The sequence below is a fragment of the Herpailurus yagouaroundi genome, unplaced genomic scaffold (genome assembly GCF_014898765.1).
Source record: "Herpailurus yagouaroundi ecotype Mexico unplaced genomic scaffold, PumYag 29, whole genome shotgun sequence".
NCBI classification, from domain to species: domain Eukaryota; kingdom Metazoa; phylum Chordata; class Mammalia; order Carnivora; family Felidae; genus Herpailurus; species Herpailurus yagouaroundi.
In genome coordinates, this window is record NW_024412377.1 from 60,866,775 (window position 1) to 60,887,095 (window position 20,321).

The window sequence follows — 20,321 nt, forward strand, 5'->3', positions numbered from 1 at the left end:
GTGAGTCAGTGCATGTGCGGGGCTGAAGAAGGAAAGAAAAGGCTCCCAGCGCCCCAGCCCCACGCTCGCTGAATACCAAGCTGCAGGCGAGCTGCCGGGTGCTTTTTTTTTTTTTTTTTTTTTTTTTCCTCCTCCAATTCAGAGTAGAGGAGCCACACTGATTTCTTTGCAGGGGAGGGGAGGGGCCGGGCAAGGGGTCCCAAGTCGCACACAAGTCTTCGCTGCCATGGGGGCCGTCATGGGCACCTTCTCGTCTCTGCAAACCAAACAAAGGCGACCTTCTAAAGGTAAGCCACCTCCTTCTTCCTTTTGTTCCCCTGGCTGGGTTTGGGGGTGCTCCGTGCTGAGCTGGGGTGTGCCCCCTGCCTTCCTTGGCCTGGGCCCTCCTCTCCATCACGAGCGAGGGCAGGTCCTTGTATCCGAAGGAGTCAGAAACCTGGCGGGAGGTTTGGTGTGAATATCGTGAACACGCACGAGGAGCCAGAGTGGGCACTGGCCCCAGGGGCGGGGGAGATCCCCTGTAGGGCACTGGGTGCCAGGACACTCCTCCTGGAAATCTCTGGGAACAGAAGGAAGAGTCAGATTCACAGGTGGGGGGTGACTGGATTGTCTGGTTGGAATGTTGGGAAGCCCTTCCCGTTCCCATGACTGCTGGCGATTGTGCAACTGTGGGCACCCAGCAGGGGTGCTCACACATGCACACACTCCTCCTGGTAGTAGTGCTGGTGCAGACCTAGGAGTCCCTCATCCGGGAGACAGTGCTCTGTGCGCCCACCCCAATAAACCTCTGCAAGCCAAAAGGAATCAGCTGCTGCCAGGTGGTGAAACTCCCAGGGCTCATGTCCTGGTGACTGGGGGAGTCACTAGGAGCCAGGGTGTCACGCAAGGGTGCTGCCATGCTCTGGGAACCACCGGGGGGGCTGAAGGCACCGATGAGGTGTGATGGAGCAGTGAGCCTATGTCAGGGATTAGAAACTGTGAGTCCCTGCAGTCCCTCCTTCCTGGACCCTGTTCCATAGCTGCCTTTCCCCAGCTGAGACATGCCCAGTCTCCCCCGCCGGTGGGACAGGAGTCGAATGGGTCCATGTGAAGTTGGGGCAAACATATCTTGCACCACGGGAGACTACACAGGCCTCCTATCCAGCAGTTAGAAAGTTGGTTGTTGGAATGAAGAGACAGGATGCAGTTAGGAAGAAAGAAAATGATGGGTTTTGTGTTCTTTCGTTTAATGCTCAAATCCTCTTGTGAGTGGCAGAAGGGTTTCAAGTAAACTGACACTTAAACCTTCAAGCTCTACCATTGGAGCTCAGGTTCTGGCTATAGGTGGGGGTCATAGCTCCCAATCTTTAATGCTGGTTAGTGATTCAAATTGTATTAAGGTAAGGCTGGACCCCAGGGTGCTCAATGATCTGCTCTTAGGACTTGGTTGGTCTCCCCTGACTCGTTAGGCAGGTCTGTGTCCCAGAGTTCCTCATGCGTAACCTGCCTTCAAGGGGTCCAGGCATCTGGCCTAGCTCCCAGAGACATTGGGCTGGTTGAGCACTGAGCAATGAGATCTCCGGAGGTAGATCTTAGGTGATGAAGCTGGATTGGTGTTTACATCTTAGAACACGAGTCTAAGGCCACGTGAGTTACACATCCTTTTGGCAGGGAAGGGTCTGGTTGCCTTTTTACCAGTCTTGGGCAGGACAGGTCTGCAAGCCTTGGTCCAGGACCTTGACATTCAGAGCCCTGTTTCTCACAGATCCTCAGATACTACTTGTGTGGGAACACAATTCAGCACCAAACCCCCATCATCTGTCTGACCACTATGAGGCCCCAGAGGCCAGGGGACTGTGGGTACAAGAAACCCAGGGGTTTGTTTTAAAATATTTTCAATGCCTGTGGCACTTCTGGGAGTCAGCTAGGTGTCACAGAAAGATCTTGAGCTCTGGAGTCCAGTGGGGTCTGGGTGTGCATCCCAGCTTCATCAGCGCCTCCTTCTGAGATCTCAGGCCAGCCTCACCCCTCTTAGCCTCAGTTTTCTCATCCATAACATGGGTGACAATACTATGTCCAGGCAGGAAACTGGGTGTGTGGGAAGTACAGGGAGGGAGGACCATGCTACATATACAGTGTTGGCTGAGCCACCAAGGACCCAAAGGAGACTTGTAAGCACGTGAAAAAAAAAAAAATAATAATAAGGATGGATATGAAGTTCCTTGCACAGGGTCAGGCAAAGATTAAAAGCTCAAACTTTACTGTCTACCATTCCCTTCTCCTGCACAAAATTCTGGGTCACCCCAGTGAATTCCCATTGGAGTCCCAGAGACCAGAGCTCTTTGCTCTCTCCCAGGATCCTAAGAAAGAGAAGAGGGGCACCAGCATTCGGTGAGCCCTTGCTGTGTGCCTGGCACAGTTCTGGGTGCTTCTTCTGCACCTTCTCATTTAACTGTCACAACAATGCCTGTTTGAAGCTCACAGCGGGTCAAGGCTGTTGGGCAGGCCGCCACGGCAAGCCCCAGCCCTGAGTGGTCGGTCCCTCTTGCACAGAGTTCCACCACATTGGCTGAATTGTCCAGGGCTCCAGCTGTGTGTATTTCTCCTGGCATTTGGCCCCGAGCAGAGTCTTATCTTACCATCTTCCTCTGTGGAATGCTAATCAGCAGAAGACCTTTCCTGCAGAGAGAAGTGACTTAGAAACTGGCTAGGGAGGCTAGTGGTCAGGGATCACTTCCTGGCCAGTTCCCTTTCCCCCCACCTTGGGACCTCAGTTTCTCCTCAGGTTCCATCCTGCTCTCAAACTTGGAGGTTTTTTATTGCTGATGCTCTTGCTGGAACTGCTACTATGATCTCTGAGACATCAGGCTCGGATCTAATTAGAAGCAGTAAGAAGAGGATGGTGGGGATTTTCAATTCCTGCTGGATTCAAATCCAGGCCGACAACTCACTTGCTGTGTTTGCCTCAAGTGTAAAACAGAGACAGTAGTGGTAGTTACCATTTTAAAATAGCTGTTGGGTTGTGTGAATTTCAGGGATAATGCAAGTCAAATGCTCAGCACGAGCTCTGCTATGTAGTAAGTGGTCAGCATATTTTAGCTTCTGTTCAATTTATGGCTCTGAACTGTTTGTGGCTTCCAAATGCCTCGAGTGAGGCCATCCTGGAAGTAGGCAGTGCCTCTGGGAGTCCTACCTCCTTGTTTCTGGAGCCCTCTTCCAGCACTGTCCAGATAACTAGGACCCAAAACTTTAGATACACCGAGGCTGGTCCTGTTACTGAGCCTCCACTGACCTCTGCTCCGTGGCTGGTCCTGAAAACAACATAGCTTGCTGAACAAATCCCTGCATGTTTGCCAAAATATAATCTGGTAGCATGTATACATTTTTTTTAAGTAGGGCAAAACCCCATGTGACTAGTGCTGAGAGAGGGACACACATAGCCCAAGCTGAGTGTTCAGGGAGAGCTTCCTGAAGGCAGCCGAAATCTGAATTCGTTTAAGAGCAGGGTCACTGAATAAAAACATTCAAATTCATTTTCCTTCTCTGTTTGGGATCTTTGTTTCTCTTTAAGAATGAGGAAAGGCCATCCTGCTTTTGGGGATTTAGCTTCTGCAGCCCGGTCCTAGGTAGAATTTCTGGCTCCAGGAGTTTTGCATGTGCTTATACCAAGGACACTGCTCGGTACACTGCTCTGGGCTTTAACAAGTAAGCGAAAAGGGTTGGGGTGTGGGGTGACCAGAGAAGGCTGATGCAGGTGCAGCTGCGGAGCCTGTGGGGGGCAAGAGAATTTAGGCAGAACATCACTAGACCAAGGCCATCTCAGTGGAGGTATGCCTGTAAGCAAATGGGTTATCAGTCCTCCACTGCCAGAAGAAAACATTCAGAACCCTCAGGAAGGTCTGAGCTTGGGATCTCCAGAGTGCTCACTGACTAGATGAGCAAACTAAAGCCCACACCTATGAGATGCTTTTTCTAAGTCCCCGTGGCAAATTAGGGACAAATATGGAATTGGTTTCCTGATTCCTAGATCAGTGAACACCTTGGAGAATTTGTGGAACGAGAGGGTTCCTGATGAAGCTGGGTTTGTAGTTTTTTAATCGGGCAGCATGCTCAACCCAGAAGATCTGGGAGACCAAGGAGAGGCAGCGAGGCGTGGAGAAGCAGAAACCCTGCTGTCACACAGCCCTTGTATCAGGGGACCTTTGGCAAATCATTTCACCTTGGAGATGCCAGTTTCCTTATGTCTAAGAGAGGCGTACTAATTTATGGAGGCGTTTGTGTGGGTCTCCCCGGCTTCTGCATCTTTGTCCATCCTTTTAACTCTGTGTTACCCTTCTAACTCCATGTTACCCTTCCTCCATCTCCTGGTCCGATAATTATCATTCCACCCATAACCCAAGACCTCACTCAGCTATTTCCACAGTCAAGAAGGCTTCCCTGGACCCTGGGAGGCAGTGATTTCTCTCATCTACATTCCCAAATAGTTTAAAGTATGCATTTTCATGACTTTCAAGTCATGCATTCAAGTAGGCACTGGATGGAGGTGTTAACCACACCTCCCCAACCCCCCACCCAACCCCTGACTCTGGAGTGTCAGCTTCTTGCAGGGAACTTGTCTGAATCATTCCTCAAAGTCCTCAGCCTGGTTTCCTGCACATAGTAGGTACTCAATAAATCTTTTCTGGAGGAAATTATAAATAATGGAATGGTTGGCCGCTCTCTGTTATTTTCTAGAATTGCAGACCCTGCAGGAAAAGTTAGCTTCCCGCTGGAATTTCGGTTACCAGCCCTTTACCTTGAATGAATTCTCTTATTTGGTCTGCTGGCTTTGAATTGGCTTTGTCCATGAGATGTACTGAATCTGTTTACCATTTAGCAGGGAGATGCTGAGAACAGTGTTCCTACTCCCCAGCTCCTGAGAGTCACAAAAGCTTGAGGAGCCCACACCCAGTGCCAGGCACAGTTCTGGGATCTCAATCCCAGAAGACACTCAGTGGAGATCAAGGTGAACAGAAAGAGGGAAATGGAAAGTTTGAAAGATAGAAGTGAGGGACTACTGCCTAAAATGAGAAGGTTTGTTCCTGGCAAGGGGCACAGTCTGGACCTCTTTGTATACCTAGAAGGGCTTTGCTCAATGAATGTTTAGTAAATGTGAAAATGAACAGTGAGTGCATATGTTGACATGTGAGTGAAAGAATGAATGATTAAATGAATGGAGGAATAAGTAAATACATGAATGAAAGGGAGCAAATGAAATATCAAATGAATGCCAGAGGGAATGATTGAAGATATGAGTACATGCATGAATGAATGTATCCATAAATTAATGAATGAGTAATGAAGTCCTTGGAAGGCTATAGTGAAAGACTGTCTTTCATGAAGAGCATTGATTGTCATGCTACCCCAACCCTGGATCTAAGCTATCCCCCATGAAAACTGGAAGGAGTCCATGGGACAGGAAGCCATGGTACAGATAATAATAAACATAGCATGTACTTCTTAGAAAGCTAAAAATTATAAATTCAGTCAAGAAAAGCCCGGTAGTTTTTTGGGTATCAGTAGGTGTGTAGTGTTTTGGGGGAAGGCAAGAAGATGGGAAGGTATCTCTTAAGCTTTCGCTCTTTTGTTGATTGATAAAAAAAAAATCTAAAGCAAGGACTGATCCAGAATGACCTCCCTTGTATATTGGGTTCACTTTTACCTTGTCTGGGTGAGACCAAGAACCTGTGTATTTTTCTGCCCATTTATTGATTCGCCAAGCAACATCTGAAGTATCCTTAAAGCATTGCTTCCTGATATTACCTCTGCCCGAGGTCCACTCTGGCTTCCACTCACCCTTCACCTCTGCCTCCCCATTCACCTGGCAAACTCCTACACATCCTTCAAGACCTCATTCAATATCACCCACTCCCAGGCTCCTGGAGGTAGAGCACATCTCTCCCTCCCCTGTTACCTCTGCAGCTGTTGCTGCTTCTGCACGCTACAATTATGAACATTACGTGATTATGGGTTTATACGTTTATCTCTCTGACTAGCTCTGAAGGAATGAGTTATATTCCAGCGTTTCTGTCAGGCCTGATATTGGGCCCAGACCTGATGGATGTTGGCCGTGTGGAGGTAAGGATGGATGGAGCAGGGCGTGTTCTTGATGGCTCCAAGTAGTGCAAGAATGCGGCAGCACAGATGAGAAATCCAGGTCTGCTTGTGGCGGGGAACACTGCAAAGTTCTGCATAATGGCCCTGGAGTTGATGTTCCCATTCATCAGGCAAGGAATGAGCAGTGTTTAGGAGAGAGAGGGGGAAAGGTGGGGCGGGGTGGGAGGGAGGCAGGGAGGGAAGGAGGGAGGGAGGGAGGGAGAGAGAGACTGTGACTGAGAGTCTTGGGACCTTCAGACAAACTTGACTTATCTTTAAATGCTTCCCCTCCCTCCAGGGAGTGTTTTAAATGGGTCACCTTTGGGGAGTAGCTGTAATCCGCTGGGATATCGCTGGCTTCCCATACACTAGCCAGGGGAGCAGAACTTTGGATTAATTCTTATTATTCCAGTCCAGGCAGGAATCCTCACTGGGGCAGTGGGGGGAAATGGGAACTGCATTCCACTCAAATCAGGGGGCTAGGAACAGGGTTGCAGAATGGTTAGGACCCCTGAGTGAAAGTAAGACCTGGGTTTAAACTCTGGCTCTGTGACTCCTCAGCTGAGCCTTTCCGAGCCTCAGTTTCCCCCTCTGTAAAATGGGGACAATGACAGCATCTACCTTACAGGGATGCGTATGGGGCCAAAGAGGTAGTGAGCATTGTGCTTCACATACGGTAAGATGATTTTAGCAACTCGGGTTGTACTGGCTTTGCAGCTGCCTTTATCCATCTTGGAGCAGGTCCCTTCCTCCTCTGTTGCTTCCTCTGCACTATGACTGGGCATTCCTTGGTGATCTGTGTCCCTTCAAACTGTGGCCTCTGATTCCATCCCTCTGGGACTCAGAGCCATCACAACCCTGGCCCCTAGCATCCTGAGAAGTTTCTCTGGTAACTCCTAAGGGAAGCTGGCAGTTTTAGATGATGAAAACTTCCCAGTGGCGAGATAGGAGAATGTGGATCATCTGCCAAGGTTAATAATAATAATAGCTGATGTTGACCGCTGTTCTTTGCCAGGCACCTTACTCTGCCCTTTTCCCTGTTACTTTATTAACCTCTTCCCAGCCCTGGAGGGCAGACCCTTTTACAGTTCCCATTTCGCAGATGAGGAACTGAGGTTCTGAGAAGCGAAGTTCCTTTCCCAGGGTCACACAGCCCTTGGATAGCAGTGCCCAGTTCTGGCTGATCCTTGAGCGTGAGCTCTTAGGCACCACACCCTCCCCCTCCCCTGCTGGCCTTGCCTCAAGAAAGAGCAGCCCCAGTGGGGAATGTGGAGAGAAGGCGTTCGGATACAGCCCTCATTAGCCATACCACACCACCGAGCCATCTGTAGGCCTTGAGCGAAATGCCTTTAGCCTCGTCTCAAACCACCCCTGGATCCGTTTCTATTTAATCTGACACTGCAAAAGCCTAAATATGAAATGATTGGGGGCATAAGGCCAATTAGCAAATTCATTAATAGGATTAAACATCGCTCCTCTGCTCTAATCATTTATGTGAACTACATTCTTTTCCCTTTGTTGCAGCCATCATTGCCTGTCAGTGAAGGATCGAGCACATCGGTCTTCAAGTATGTTGGATTTCCAAACCTTCCAAATCAGGGACCAGAATCAGTCAGTGTTTTCACATGGTCCAGAGAGGCAGAGAGGGGTCAGCCAGTTGATGAGTGGTCATCATTGCAGAGGAAACAAACACAGGACCTCGCTGGTGTGTTTGCTTTCTGCTGTCTCACTAATTCCTTTCTGCCCTTGGCCACATGTTGGCCTAAATCTGTATTACACGTATGCATGTGGTGTGGCTATTATGGGCATATACATAACCTGGATACAAAGTCTGGCCCTGCAGATTGCTAGCCATGCGGCCTCAGGCAGGCCCTTCAACTCTGTGAATCTGCCTTTCTACATCCCGACAATTGGGATATTGATAGCAATTCCCTCCAGGGTCGTTATGAGGATGAAATGCAGAATGCACGTAAGACCCCAGTGGTCAAAGGATAGCAAGAAGGCAGTAGCGGTGAGTTATGACCATCTGGAGCTGTGCTGTTCTCAGTGTGGTCCTCAGACCAGTAGCCTTGATGCCACCTGGGAGATTGTTAGAAATTCAGCCCCAGGTCCTGGATCGTAACCTGCATTTTCCTAAGATCACCAGGTGGCTCGTGTGCCCACGACCTAGAGCACAGATTATAGTACATATATATGTCTTTATGTGTTTATTTATAAGTTTACATATCGAGCTGGAAGGGGCCTTTGAAGGCTCCTGGTTCGAGTGTCACTTAAGATAACAAAATGGAGTCCAGAGAGGTGGGTGGTTTGCCCACAGTCACGCAGTTGGAGCGTCCAGTCTGGGGCCTGAACCCTAGGCCTCCCCAGCCCTGCTTGTCTGCACATAAGTTGCTCTGAAGTCAGATCTCCCCAGATTCACATGGTTTCCGTTGAGCTTTTCTTTCTTTCTTTTTTAAATAAAACAGAAGTGCCGGGCTACGTATGCCCATTAAGTTTTAATTTACTAATTTGAAATGTTATTCCAGCCAAGTGAGATCCTGAATCTTGATTCTGCCAGCCCTCACCTTAGCTGTACGTCCAAGTTCTGTGTTACCAGACAGTATGACAAGGAGGGATTCTGAGTCTTTAACCAGTTGCGTCTCAGACATGGGCCAGGACAGAGCGCAGGACCAAAGACCTCTCTCCACAAGGGATTTCACTGATAACGTTCAGAATCGTAGGGCAGGCCGGCAGCCGGGTTTCCTTACAAAGCGTTTGTGTGGCATTTGAAGCCAGGTATGGCAGAGTTAGTAGAAGTCTAATAGACAAAGGAAGAGCCTGAAGCATGGAAGTTAAATGCCTTTTCCATGGGGCATAGTAGGACCTCTCTGTTGGAAAACAAGCAATCCTACTGGCTGTTGTAGAAAGCTTTCTGCACTAAACAGTTAAGCAGGACTCATCCAGGGTCACTAGGCTTGTTTGGGGTAGAAACTGGAGGGATAGGGCAGCATTGGTTGAGAAGAGATTTGGATTTTTTAAGGGCCTGCATGTCCCAGACCCTTCTGCATACCTAATCTCCTTTCACTTTTACAGTAGCTCTGTGATGGTTGTGTTGTTCATCTCGTCTGCAAATCGGGAAACTGAGGTTCATGGAGCTGCTATGATTGTCTAGTGACTAAAGAGCAAGGATTTGAAGTGTGCTTGAGACAAAGGCATCCCACCACATGGTCTCCTCCTCCAACCCAAGCCACATCCAGGCCACAAGCAGGCCTCTGACGCCCAGGAAGGCCTGGAACAACCGCTTCTAGCTTCTGAGCCCCTGGGAACCGAACATGACAGCCACCAGCCTCCCCCATTGGCCCTGTCAGCTCCTCACCCATGCCCACCCTGGGCCCCAAGAGAGAGGGGGGCTGGCAGCTGGGGGAGACTTCTGGAGGCCGTGCAGCACCCAGCTGCTGCGGGGAAGCCAGTGCACTGGCATCCGTGTGGGTCTGAGGTCGCGTTTTCCCTCCATCCCTGGCACTCACCCATGTGCCACTCTCCCAGATGGCCAAACTGCACACTCAGCAGGGGCCCTTCCAGAGGTTTCCCTGCTCACCTAGTGGGGACAGCAGGGGGCTCACTCCTTTTCCTTTCTCCTTTGCACCTGCCAGCACTGGGCTAGATTAGGACTCCAAGCCCTAAAGGTCCTAGGGCTAAAATGATTAGATCTGCCACACTCCCATCCCCCGCCCCGACCCTAGCAACTGTTACTTAGACAATTCACAACTGAAACAGGAAAATAAGTCTAAGGAAATGGAATGAAATTTGGACTTTTTTTCATGATGACTACTTTGATGATTTAAAAAAAAAAAGATAATACATTTTCAAAACATGTTTGCTCACAATTTTGAAGCTTCTACTTTGCTGGTGCTGTAGACATCTCTTGAATGTGCCTATTGGTATTTCTGCGTCGGAGTTGGAACCAGACAGGAAAAAGAAAAAAACAAAAAACAAAAAGCAAAAACCAATCTGTATTGAGGACCTGCTTTGTGCCAGGCACCATGCAAGTTATTGACAAATATAACAACAACACAAATACAATTTAAAGCTCTTATAATAAGAAAAAGAATAGGAAAAAGAAATGAGATTTATATAGCACTTTTTGCCAAGTACTATTCTAAGTTTTTTTGATACATTAAACAAATTTAATCCTTACAATAACCCAATACTATGATTATCCCCATATAACACATGAAATCTCATGCTATGAGAAGTAACATTCAACTCCCCACTTTATAGATAAGGAAACTGAGGCTTTGGAGGAAGTGACTTGGCCAAGCATCCCCCAGATGGCTGGTGGAGGAGCCAGGATTCTCACCAACTCTGACCATCTCCAAATGCAGATACATTCCTAGCGTGTATTATAAGGAGGGGTAGGAAGGCCTGGAGTAAAGACTGAGTATAGAATCCTGTCCTGACTTTTTCAGGGGTCCCCTTTAGTCCTCCCGTTGCCTATTACATCTGCCCTCATCTTGTGCTACTCTCCCGCCATCCCTGGATCTTCCTGACCTTCCAGAGCAACCACTCTGTGCATTGGTCCACATCATATAAACTGTATAGGAGCTAAGTCAGGTTCCCATCTGCCCCCTGAGGAAAGAAGCTGCCAGAAGGAGATTAGTTATGGAGGATACTATCTTTGCCCTCAAGGTGCTTCACTCTGGTGACCGTAATAATAATATTAACAACAAATCTATAGAGCTCCAACTATGTGCCAGACACTTTAGCGGCTTGGTTTTATTTAGGCCTTACAGCATCACCAGGAAGTCGGCATTGTTACTGGACTCTTTACAGATAAGGAAACTGAAGAGCAGAGAGCATAGGGAAATGTCCAATGTCTCACCAATGTCTCACCTCTTGAAAGTGGCCAAGCCAGGATTTGAACCCAGCAGATTTGACTCCAACACCTGTACCTGCCTGGTGAATCAACTAAGCTAGACTGTATCTGAGTGTCTACCTATACCACATTGCAGATTGTGTTACCCTGTGGGGGTTCATGGGAGGGAGAGACCATCTCTACCAGAGGCACAGGGCTGAAGAATCAGAGAGGATGACTGAAAAAGATGGCATTTCAGATTGATTAAAGAGCAAGGGCTTGACCCATGCAAGAATGTAGGTTAGGAGAGTTCTAGGTAAAAGGAATGGTATGAGCAACATCATTGAAGTAGATGAGAAGAAAGGAGAAGGAATAAAAATGGCAGTGATGCGCTTTTGTGACTTGGAGGAAGTCAATAGAAAGGTTGTTATTAGAAATGTGAGAGAAGTTGGGGCACCTGGGTGGCTCAGTTGGATAAGCGTCCGACTTCAGCTCAGGCTGTGATCTCACGGTTCGTGAGTTCGAGCCCCACGTCGTGCTCTGTGCTGACAGCTCATAGAGTCTGGAGCCTGCTTCAGATTCTGTGTCTCCCTTTCTCTCTGCCCTTCCTGGCTCTCTCTCTCTCTCTCTCTCTCTCTCTCTCTCTCTCAAAAATAAAATGTTAAAAAACATTTTGAAAGAAAGAAAGAAAGAAAGAAAGAAAGAAAGAAAGAAAGAAAGAAAGAAAGAAAGAAATGTGAGGGAACATTGGAGGCAGTGACCAGAGTCAGGTGTCCACATTCAGGAAGGTCGGGGGAAAGTCCTGAAAGGTAGCCGAGAGGAAGGATGAGGAAAGGACAAAGTAATTGGGGACAAGGGCTGTCCCCTCTCATCCTCACCCTGTCTTCCCAGAAGTCTCCCAGTGATCACTTCAGCCCACAGCTGCTCCCCCGGGCCCCCCCCCCCCCAGGCGCGCACGGGCCGGCATGATTTAGCAATTGATTGCCTTGAATTGCTCTATAATCGCTCCCTGTAAACATGGTCTGGCCCTTCAGTAGGAGTACACTTTCCTCAAAGGCTGGAACCTTCCTTCCTGCCCTTCTGAGCTTCTCCAAGGAGTCCAACACAGTTCTGGGCACATGATTGGTACTTGGTGGCTTGAATTGACATTATACTGAGATGCATGAGGACTTGGAATTCCCTAATTGGGATTAATGTAGCAAAGAAGCCTGGGCACAGCTTTGAGGCTCCCCTCAGCATATTCACAGGATCCAGGACATCAAAGACAGTGGTTTAGTGTTTAAAAAAAAATAGAACATTGGAGGCTATTTCATAACAGCTTAGAGTTCATAGAAAAGGTATGGCATGTTGGGTGAAATAGAACTAAAGGCCAGTCCTAGCTTACCCTTTACAAGCTATGTGGTTGAAGCCAATTGTTTGACTCCTCTCTGCGTGTCCGGTTTGTCATCTGTTAACAGCAGTCATGATATCAACTCATTGGATTGTCATGGTGATTAAATGAGATCAGGTGAATGCAAGTGTTTATAAACTGTAAGGCAATGTGTAAGTGGTGAGTATTAGTACGTAGGTGATGATAGTGATCACAGGTATAGTAATACTTTTGATGATGGTGGCAAGGATGGTGCATGTGACGGTGACGGTTGTGTTGGCAGTAGCAATGATGGTAGTGACAGGTGGTAGCAGATAGCATTAGGGGTGTTGATGGTTACCGTAGGGATAACGTTGGCGATACCAGAGATATTGGCGACAGTGACAGTAGTTGTATTAGAGTACTAATGGTGGTGATGGCGGGTCATGGTGTTGCTGGAGCATGATAATGTTAGTGGTAATTATGATGATTCTGGTAGGGACAACAGTGATGGGATGGCGCCAGTGGCGATGGGGGCACGATGGTGGTAGTGTGATGAGAAGTGGTATTAGTAATGATGGTGATAACGATATGGTGACATTGGCGCTAATGGTGGTGGTGAAATAGTGGTGGTAGTGGTAGTATTGTTGGTGGGATGATGGTGGTAGTAATAGGGGTAGTGGTGGTAGTGGCAGCAGTGGATTGGAGGCTGTTTTTCCCTTTGTTCAGTCTATCTTCTTTGACTAGTCTATGCAGAAGGATTTCTAACCCTGAGACTTTGAATTCCCCTAGATGTATCTTTCAGTAGTAGGAAAGAATAAGACACATTAGTTCATGCCTCTCGATTTATCCATGGTTGGCACTTTTCAGAATCATTTGCGTACAAGCTGTCTTCTTGACACTTGCATTCCCAGGACATAGCATAGTGCCACGCCTGCTACATAGTCAGTCTTCAGTAAAAATTTGTGGAGTGAAAGAGTAAACTTGCACGAGGACACAGGTTATACTCTTGGATGAACTCATCGGATTTAAACGTCCCACCTCCAGAGGTACACAAGGTCATCAGGTAGCTGTCTATCCCATCGGAATGCACCTGCTCTCACACCATGACCAGCATTGGCAATGGAGCTGCCCTTCTATTCTAACAGGCTGGGAAGACTTCCTGGGAGCCTCCTGGATGTCATCCTGGCCTGATCCACTTCTGCCCTGATTCTGCACTGACTGAGCACAACAAACAGTGGAGAAAATGGCACGTCCCACCAGCAAATTCTGGAGTGTCCATACCTCTCTCCTTAGCCCCTTTTCTGATGCATCAGGAATGAGAGGCATGTTTTGCCCCTGGAGACATTCTTCTTGGCAGCTGGGAGGGATTACAGAAGGAGTTTCAAATCTAGTGTCTCTGTAACCCATATTCTACCCTTCTATCCTTCTATTCCTTGGAAAAAAGGAAGAATCACATGTCGACATTGTAGTGTTCTTGTGGCTTTTAGGTATGTGGCCTACAGTAAGGGCTCAATAAATGGTAGTAATTCTTTTTTTGTAATTTTTTTAATACTTATTTTTGACAGAGAGACAGACAGACAGACTATGAGTGGGGGAGGGGCAGAGAGAGAGGAAGACACAGAATCTGAAGCAGGCTCCAGGCACTGAGCTGTCAGCACAGAGCTGGATGCGGGGCTCAAACTCACGAACTGCAAGATCATGACCCGAGCTGAAGGTGGACACTTAACTGACTGAGCCACCCAGGTGCCTAAATGGTAGTAATTCTTAACAACAGTAGCATTTATTATTTCTATCATTAGTGGAGAGATTAACATAAAAATGGTGAATACTGATAGACCATAGACTTTGCATATCTCTTTTGCATGGAACACATGTGGCTTGGATTCATTTTGGATATCCTGATCTGGAAACTGAGCCCACCATGTCCCCTGAATAGATCACATGTTGTTGGGGGGGGGGGGTTGTTGAGAAAGACGGGGATGACCTGTAGGCAACTGGGTTTAGGTGCTGTTCTGTTGAACGAGGAATACGAGTTGGAGACCAAACAGTCTTAGATTTAAATTTCAGACTTGCTTCTCACTGGCTGCGTGACCCTAGGTAAGTTATGAGGTGAACCTTGGTTTCTTTGTGTGTCCGGTGAGGTTAATAATACTGACCACATCTGTTCCTTGGGAAGAATATGGAAAATAAAGTGTAAATGGAGCAAGGGTGGAGATTTGTTTTCCAGGCAGCTCAGGACTGCAGGTAATGGAAAGACTGAAGTGCTTTTGGGATTAGAGCTGCCTGCAGCCTTTATCAGTCTCTGGAGTTGATGTGTTGTTCCCCCAAACCCTGGAACAAAGTCAAGGAGGGGGTGAAGGAAGGAAGAGGGGTAACAAGAGTATGGATGGAAATGTAAACACGTGGAGTGCAGGTAGCAGGCTACATGCCCATAGCAAGCAGTCGACAGAGGATTCACTTATTGTTCTGATTGCTGTTATTGTTAAACATGTGGAAAGGAATTCAGGTAGAAAGGAGAACTCAAGCAAACACAGGCTGATCCTAGGCTGAATTTGGTCTAAGTTACAAAGCACCATGTGCGATCCACAAAGCGTGGACACTGAGACAGGCTGTTTCCCATCCGCCCCCCTACAACTTGTAATCCCACCCACTGACTCTGTGTGTTGAACAGGAAGAACTCTTTAAAGGGTGCTTGGTGTGTGTGCCTTTGTGAGTAGAAGGAAAGCACGCTAACGTATGGAATGTGAGACACTGTGCCGGGCACATCCTCTAAATCATCTCATTTAATAGTCACACAATCTTATGAGGGAGATATTGTTATCGTATGTATTTTAGCAGTGATGAAACTGAAGCTCAGAGAGGAGAAGTGACTTACCCAAGGTCAACCAGCTGGTAAGTGTAGGGACAATATTGAACCCAGACCTCTCTGTCCCTTACTCTCTGTAGCGCTGTCACTTAGAGACTCTACACCTACTACCTAGGATAGCTCCATTTGACATTTGGGGGATTTGAGGCTTCACAGCTGCACAACCAGCTTGCAGCAACGCGGGACTCGTCCCCAGTTCTCCTGACTGCCAGCCCCACCATCTCACCCTGGTCGCTCACACATCATTGGAACTGACAGTGCAAGAATATCCCATTCCTTCTCCTTCTCTTCCTGCCTTTCTTGGCCTTCTTCCAGGACTTTGGAGGAACAATAAACCAACTCAAGAGGCAGGGAAAGGCTGTAGGAAGCTCAAACCCCAAACCCATTTGGTCCTTTAATGACTTCCAAGTGAGTTGCCTGGGAGACAAACCCCTTTCCCCGCACCCTCACCTTGCCCTAATAGGTCAGCGGGCAACAGCCAGACCAAAAGACTGACATACATTGCTCCTCTCAATCCAGACCCCCCCCCCTTAATTCAGAGATGCCCCACATAATGGTGAGGCTTAGAAATCAGGCAGCCCTGGTCTGGAAGTCAGCTCTGCCTTTCTTGAGCTTTGTGATCTTGGGTAACTCACCTGTTCTCTCTGAGCCTCAGGACCTTCATGTGTAAAATAGGGCTAATAGCGCTTCCCTACTATCTCCTCTCTCCTGTGATGATTAGTTAGAAAAGTGTATATAAAATACCTGTTCTAGGGTAGACACTCATTTGGGGGTTAACAAGAGTTTTATGGTTTGGCCCAGCGAGTCTCAGGCTATAGCCTTGATGACTGTAAGCTCCTCTGCGACCACATCCTAGTCTCAAGCACAAGTGTGAAAATTCCTGGCATGTGCCATCACTCCTTGTCCATTACCCATGGCACATGCTGATCACCCATCACAGCACTTTTTCCTTCAGAGCTATAATGGCGGCCTCAGAATCCTTCTTAACACAGCACTCCAGACAGCCACTATCGATTGATTACAGATGGCATGGGAGATAGCTGAAATTTATTTGCGTCCTAGTTCTGATGAAGTTCATATTTGTTTCTCCCTCTCTACAGCCCAGGCTATCTGGCTCCAGTCTTCTTTTGTGAGTTTGTGTGTGGGTGTGACTGTGTGTGTATGTTTGAACTGTGCTTCCAGGCTGAAAGAACATTCCAGTCCTTTGCTGTTGGTTTGTTTGTATGTATCTCTGAGTTTTTAGAATTCTACTTGCCATGTGATGCCTGTGCCTTGAGATCTGCAAGAAAGATCAGCTCGTATCTGGGAAGGAGGTGGCTGGGAATCAAGTTAGAACTTGGGAAAGCAGAATCAGTGGGCAGGACTCACCGTCAGCCACCTTTAGGAGGGACACGAGAGACAGTGACTGAATATGAGTTTGAAGTCTCAGGAGGTTTCACACTCCATTGGATGACTGTGGTCTCAGGGAAGTAGGCTGAGAATCGAACAATTTATTCATTAGGGCAATGCTAGCTGTTGTAACAAGTAGACCCAGCATTTCAGTGGCTTACTACATAGAATTTTTCCTGTCACTCTGAACTATTCAGCATGGGTGTTCCTTATGAGCAAGTAGCTTTCTTCTGTGTGGTCACTCAGGGACCCAGCCTCCTCCCATCGTGTCACTCTACCAATCCTATGGCCCCCTTTACCTTTAGGTGAAGGAACTACAGATGGCACCCAGCCTCTTAATGACTGTGACCTGGCAGTGACAGACATCACTATGCTCAGAGTTCACTGGGGACAGCTTGCTCCATGGCCCCCCCCCCCCCCAGACAGAAGGGCAGCCGGTGGGGTGGGGGGGGGGATGGGGAGGTCAGAGAATGTGGTCTCTGGCTGACCCAGTAACAACCCCACACCCTTGAGAAAGCACAAGCAGGAAACAGTCAGGGACGGTCAACAAGTCAGCAGGGTGGGTCCTGCCTGGGGAAGGAGTCTGAGTTCAGATGCCGCTGGGTCACCTTGGGCATGGAGGAGGGAAGCTCAAGAACCAGAGGTCACCTGGCAGGGTTCACACGGAACCTGTCTAGGGAAGTCCTGCCCTAACCAGGGACATGCCTGTGTGATCATGGTGTCAGCCGTCTCCCTCCGGGGGAAAAGAGGCAGCAGTCAGAGCCCAAGACATCCAGTGGTCCGGCAACACCCCAGCCAATTCTAGGTTCACCGGGAAACATTGTTAGAATGTGCCTCCCCAGGCAGCCCTGTCTTCGGGGAAAGAAAACACAGTGCTGCTCGTGACAACTTCAGCAGCCCTGGTTTGCATGGCAGTTCCATTTCTCTCAGTGTGGTTTATATTTTGATTTCATGATCTGGGTTAATGAGAGTGTTCTCCTGACAGATGAGTCCCTTCAGGGCGTGCCAGCAAAATCAGGTTTCTGAACCTCCAAGGCTAGGGGCCAGAGGCTGGGGAATGTGCCAAGGTAAATGCCACCTTGTGAGGTGTCTGGGAAGCAGCCAGCACCCTCCCCTGCCTCATCACGAGACTTCTCTGGCTGGTCCGTGAGCATGTGGGAGCCACATTCACAGACCTATAGGTCCGGGTCTGTCTCCAGCAGCATGTGGGACATTCCAGCAGCTTCTCCCTGATCTCTGGAAGGAAGGAAGCAGGAAGGAGAGGAGGTGAGAAAAAAACAATCTCGTGCTTAGTTTCCCCTCCAAAGCATACCTTGTGAGCCTCGTCTGTACAGGATTCGGAACAAAGGAATCCTGGTGCTTTGATTATTGTGTCTGCAGCAGTTGTTGAAATGAGTCTGACACTCACCAGTGCCTTAGTAGGAATTATAATTACATTGGAAGACCTGAGGCAACCAAGTAAACTGATTAGCGGCTTGCTCCGAGTTGATAGATTTTTTTTCCCTCTGGGTCATAAACAGGGCCGTGGGAGATGAAAACTCTCTGGGTGGGAGCAGTCTGAGATGGGGCTGCGTACATCCAGGAAGCCAAACCGAATGGTGCTGACAGGTTTCCTGGAGAGACTGACTTAACAGGTGCCCGCCTGCTCCTGCACGGGATGTCTCCACTCCCTCAGGCCAGGGACAGGATCTGATCATGGGCAGGGCTTGCTTGGGCTACAGGGGGTGTCCTCAGAGCAGACTGATGGTGATCCGACTGTTAGGTGATGCTCTGGGAAGCCCTCCCCCAGCAAAGCTGCAGCTTCTGCCAGGCATAATTATTGCATGGATAATTACACGATTCAGAGCCTGCTGGAGAATCCTGGGCTGATGCCAGAACAGAAAGGCAGGGTTCTGGGACTGCGGCCGGTTACTGCTTCTCAAAGCTGAGTCTGAAAGAAAGAGGGGAACCATTCAGCTTCCTAAGAATCCTACGTGGCAGGGCCAGGACTTGGCAGACATAAAGCCAAGAGAGGTGGGAAGCTGATGCGTTCTGTCTTCTTCTACCCACCCTCTTCAGGGCAGGAGCCCCCAGAGTTCTAGCCCAAGCCCCCTTGTGCACTCCCTCCAGGCCTCGCCTCCCTGGGAGAGCCCATCCCCTCCCGCTAACACCTGCATGCTGATGGTGCCAAGCTCCCCAGCACCCACGTTGCCCTCTGAGCTTTAGCCACACATCCCCAAATGCATGCTGGGCATCTCCTTCAGAAGCAGCTCATCACACCCCAACCTCAGCTCTGCTCCCTTTACCCCAATCTGCCCCTCTGCCAGTATTCTCCTTTCAGCCAGCAACACCTCATTGTCCCAGACCAGACCCCCAGGTAGAAACCTGAATCCTGATCTCCTCCTCCACCGTCCTCACGTCATGTGAAGCCACATCATGTCGTTTCATTCTGCCTCTCCTCCCACCCCACTTGCACGGCCCAGGAACAGGCTCCCTGGTCATCTCCAGCTTTCTTGTAGTGGCCTCCTCACTGGCCTCCTTACCTCCACCCTCAACCCCTTGAGACCATCCTCCCACTGCCTCAGATCTCTCTCTTTCAGTGTAAATTTGGTTGCATCTTCCCATTCTTAGTGCCTCCAATGTTTTCCCATCACCCTCAGCATCAGCTTTACCCCTTCAGGCTGCCTAAGGCCCTTCCTAATCTGGCCTTGCTCCCACACTGCATCTCCTGCCATTCTCATGACAACCAAGCCTATTGGATGTCGCTGTGCACTTCTGGCTCCTCAAAAGTGGCTTTGTCGTGCCTGAAAATATGTGTGGAATGGGAGAATGTAAGATGAATGATCCAGGCTCTGGAGCCAGCCTCTCTGGGTTTGAATCTTGGCTCCGTCCCCTGCTAGCTGTGTGACTTTGAACAAACGACTTGACCCCTCTGCTCTTCTCTCTTCGCATCTATAACATAGCAATGATAGTTACAATAGAACCTATCCCATGGGGTTCTTGGGAGGATTCAGCGAAATAATTCATGTAAAGCACTCAGAACATAATTAGTGCACAGTAGCTATTTTATCGAGTTTTCTGCATGTCCCAAGGTGGATACTCACAAAATGTCAAATCCAAAAAGAAAAAAGATTCCAAAGAGTTCACATCTTCATTGTACAGAGAAAGAAACTGAGGTTCTGAGAGGGGAAGGGCTTCACCCTGGCCACCCTTGGAGGCTGACCCCTGAACGCCAGTCTGGAGCTCTCTGTTCTGCTGCCCTGCCCACCTAGTGTAGGAGCCAGATAGCTCCCTGCCTCTAGGTAGGTCCCTGTCTTTGGTGTCCGAAGGGCCTGTCCCAGAGGGGCTGGGCTTGTACTCTGCCAGGTGCCTGGGTCCTAACCCTGACTCTAGTGCTTACCATTTGGGTGATCTCAGACAAGTGACAACCTCTCTAAGCCTCTGTTTGTTTTTCTATAAAACGGGGGTTTCATAATAGCACCTGCTTCATAGGGTTTTGTGGGCATAAAGGACATCATCTGTGTAAAAGCCGCTAGGTCATGCCTGACACTTAGCAAAGGCTCCACACACACCTAATAGTGAGATAACACCGGGAATAAAGAGTGCCCAGTATCTGTAGGGCATCCATCCCTGCGCATGATCAGTGAGTATTTCTTCCTTGGAATGCACAGGAAGGAAGACCTCTGTGAACACCCTACATAGATCTTTGCAGATTGGCAGTTTTTCCTCGAGTTAATTAGGAAGCCTTCACCTTTCCTGCCACATAGGTCTCTGACTCAGACCGAAGT

General features: G+C 48.6%; 1 protein-coding gene across 3 annotated transcripts in view; it reads left to right on the forward strand.

Annotated features, from left to right (window-relative positions):
- KCNIP1 (potassium voltage-gated channel interacting protein 1) overlaps positions 1 to 20,321 on the forward strand; it is a 346,247-nt gene that overhangs the window by 133,240 nt on the left and 192,686 nt on the right. The window contains exon 1 of one of the 3 annotated variants that reach the window (XM_040444656.1): positions 9 to 287. The exons of 1 other annotated variant lie outside the window; for it this stretch is intronic. In XM_040444656.1, the coding sequence (XP_040300590.1) occupies positions 227 to 287 (61 nt within the window). In that variant the 5' untranslated portion in view covers positions 9 to 226. Of the gene's footprint in view, positions 1 to 8; positions 288 to 20,321 lie in introns of those variants that run through there. One more of the 3 variants, XM_040444671.1, reaches the window with a different exon arrangement.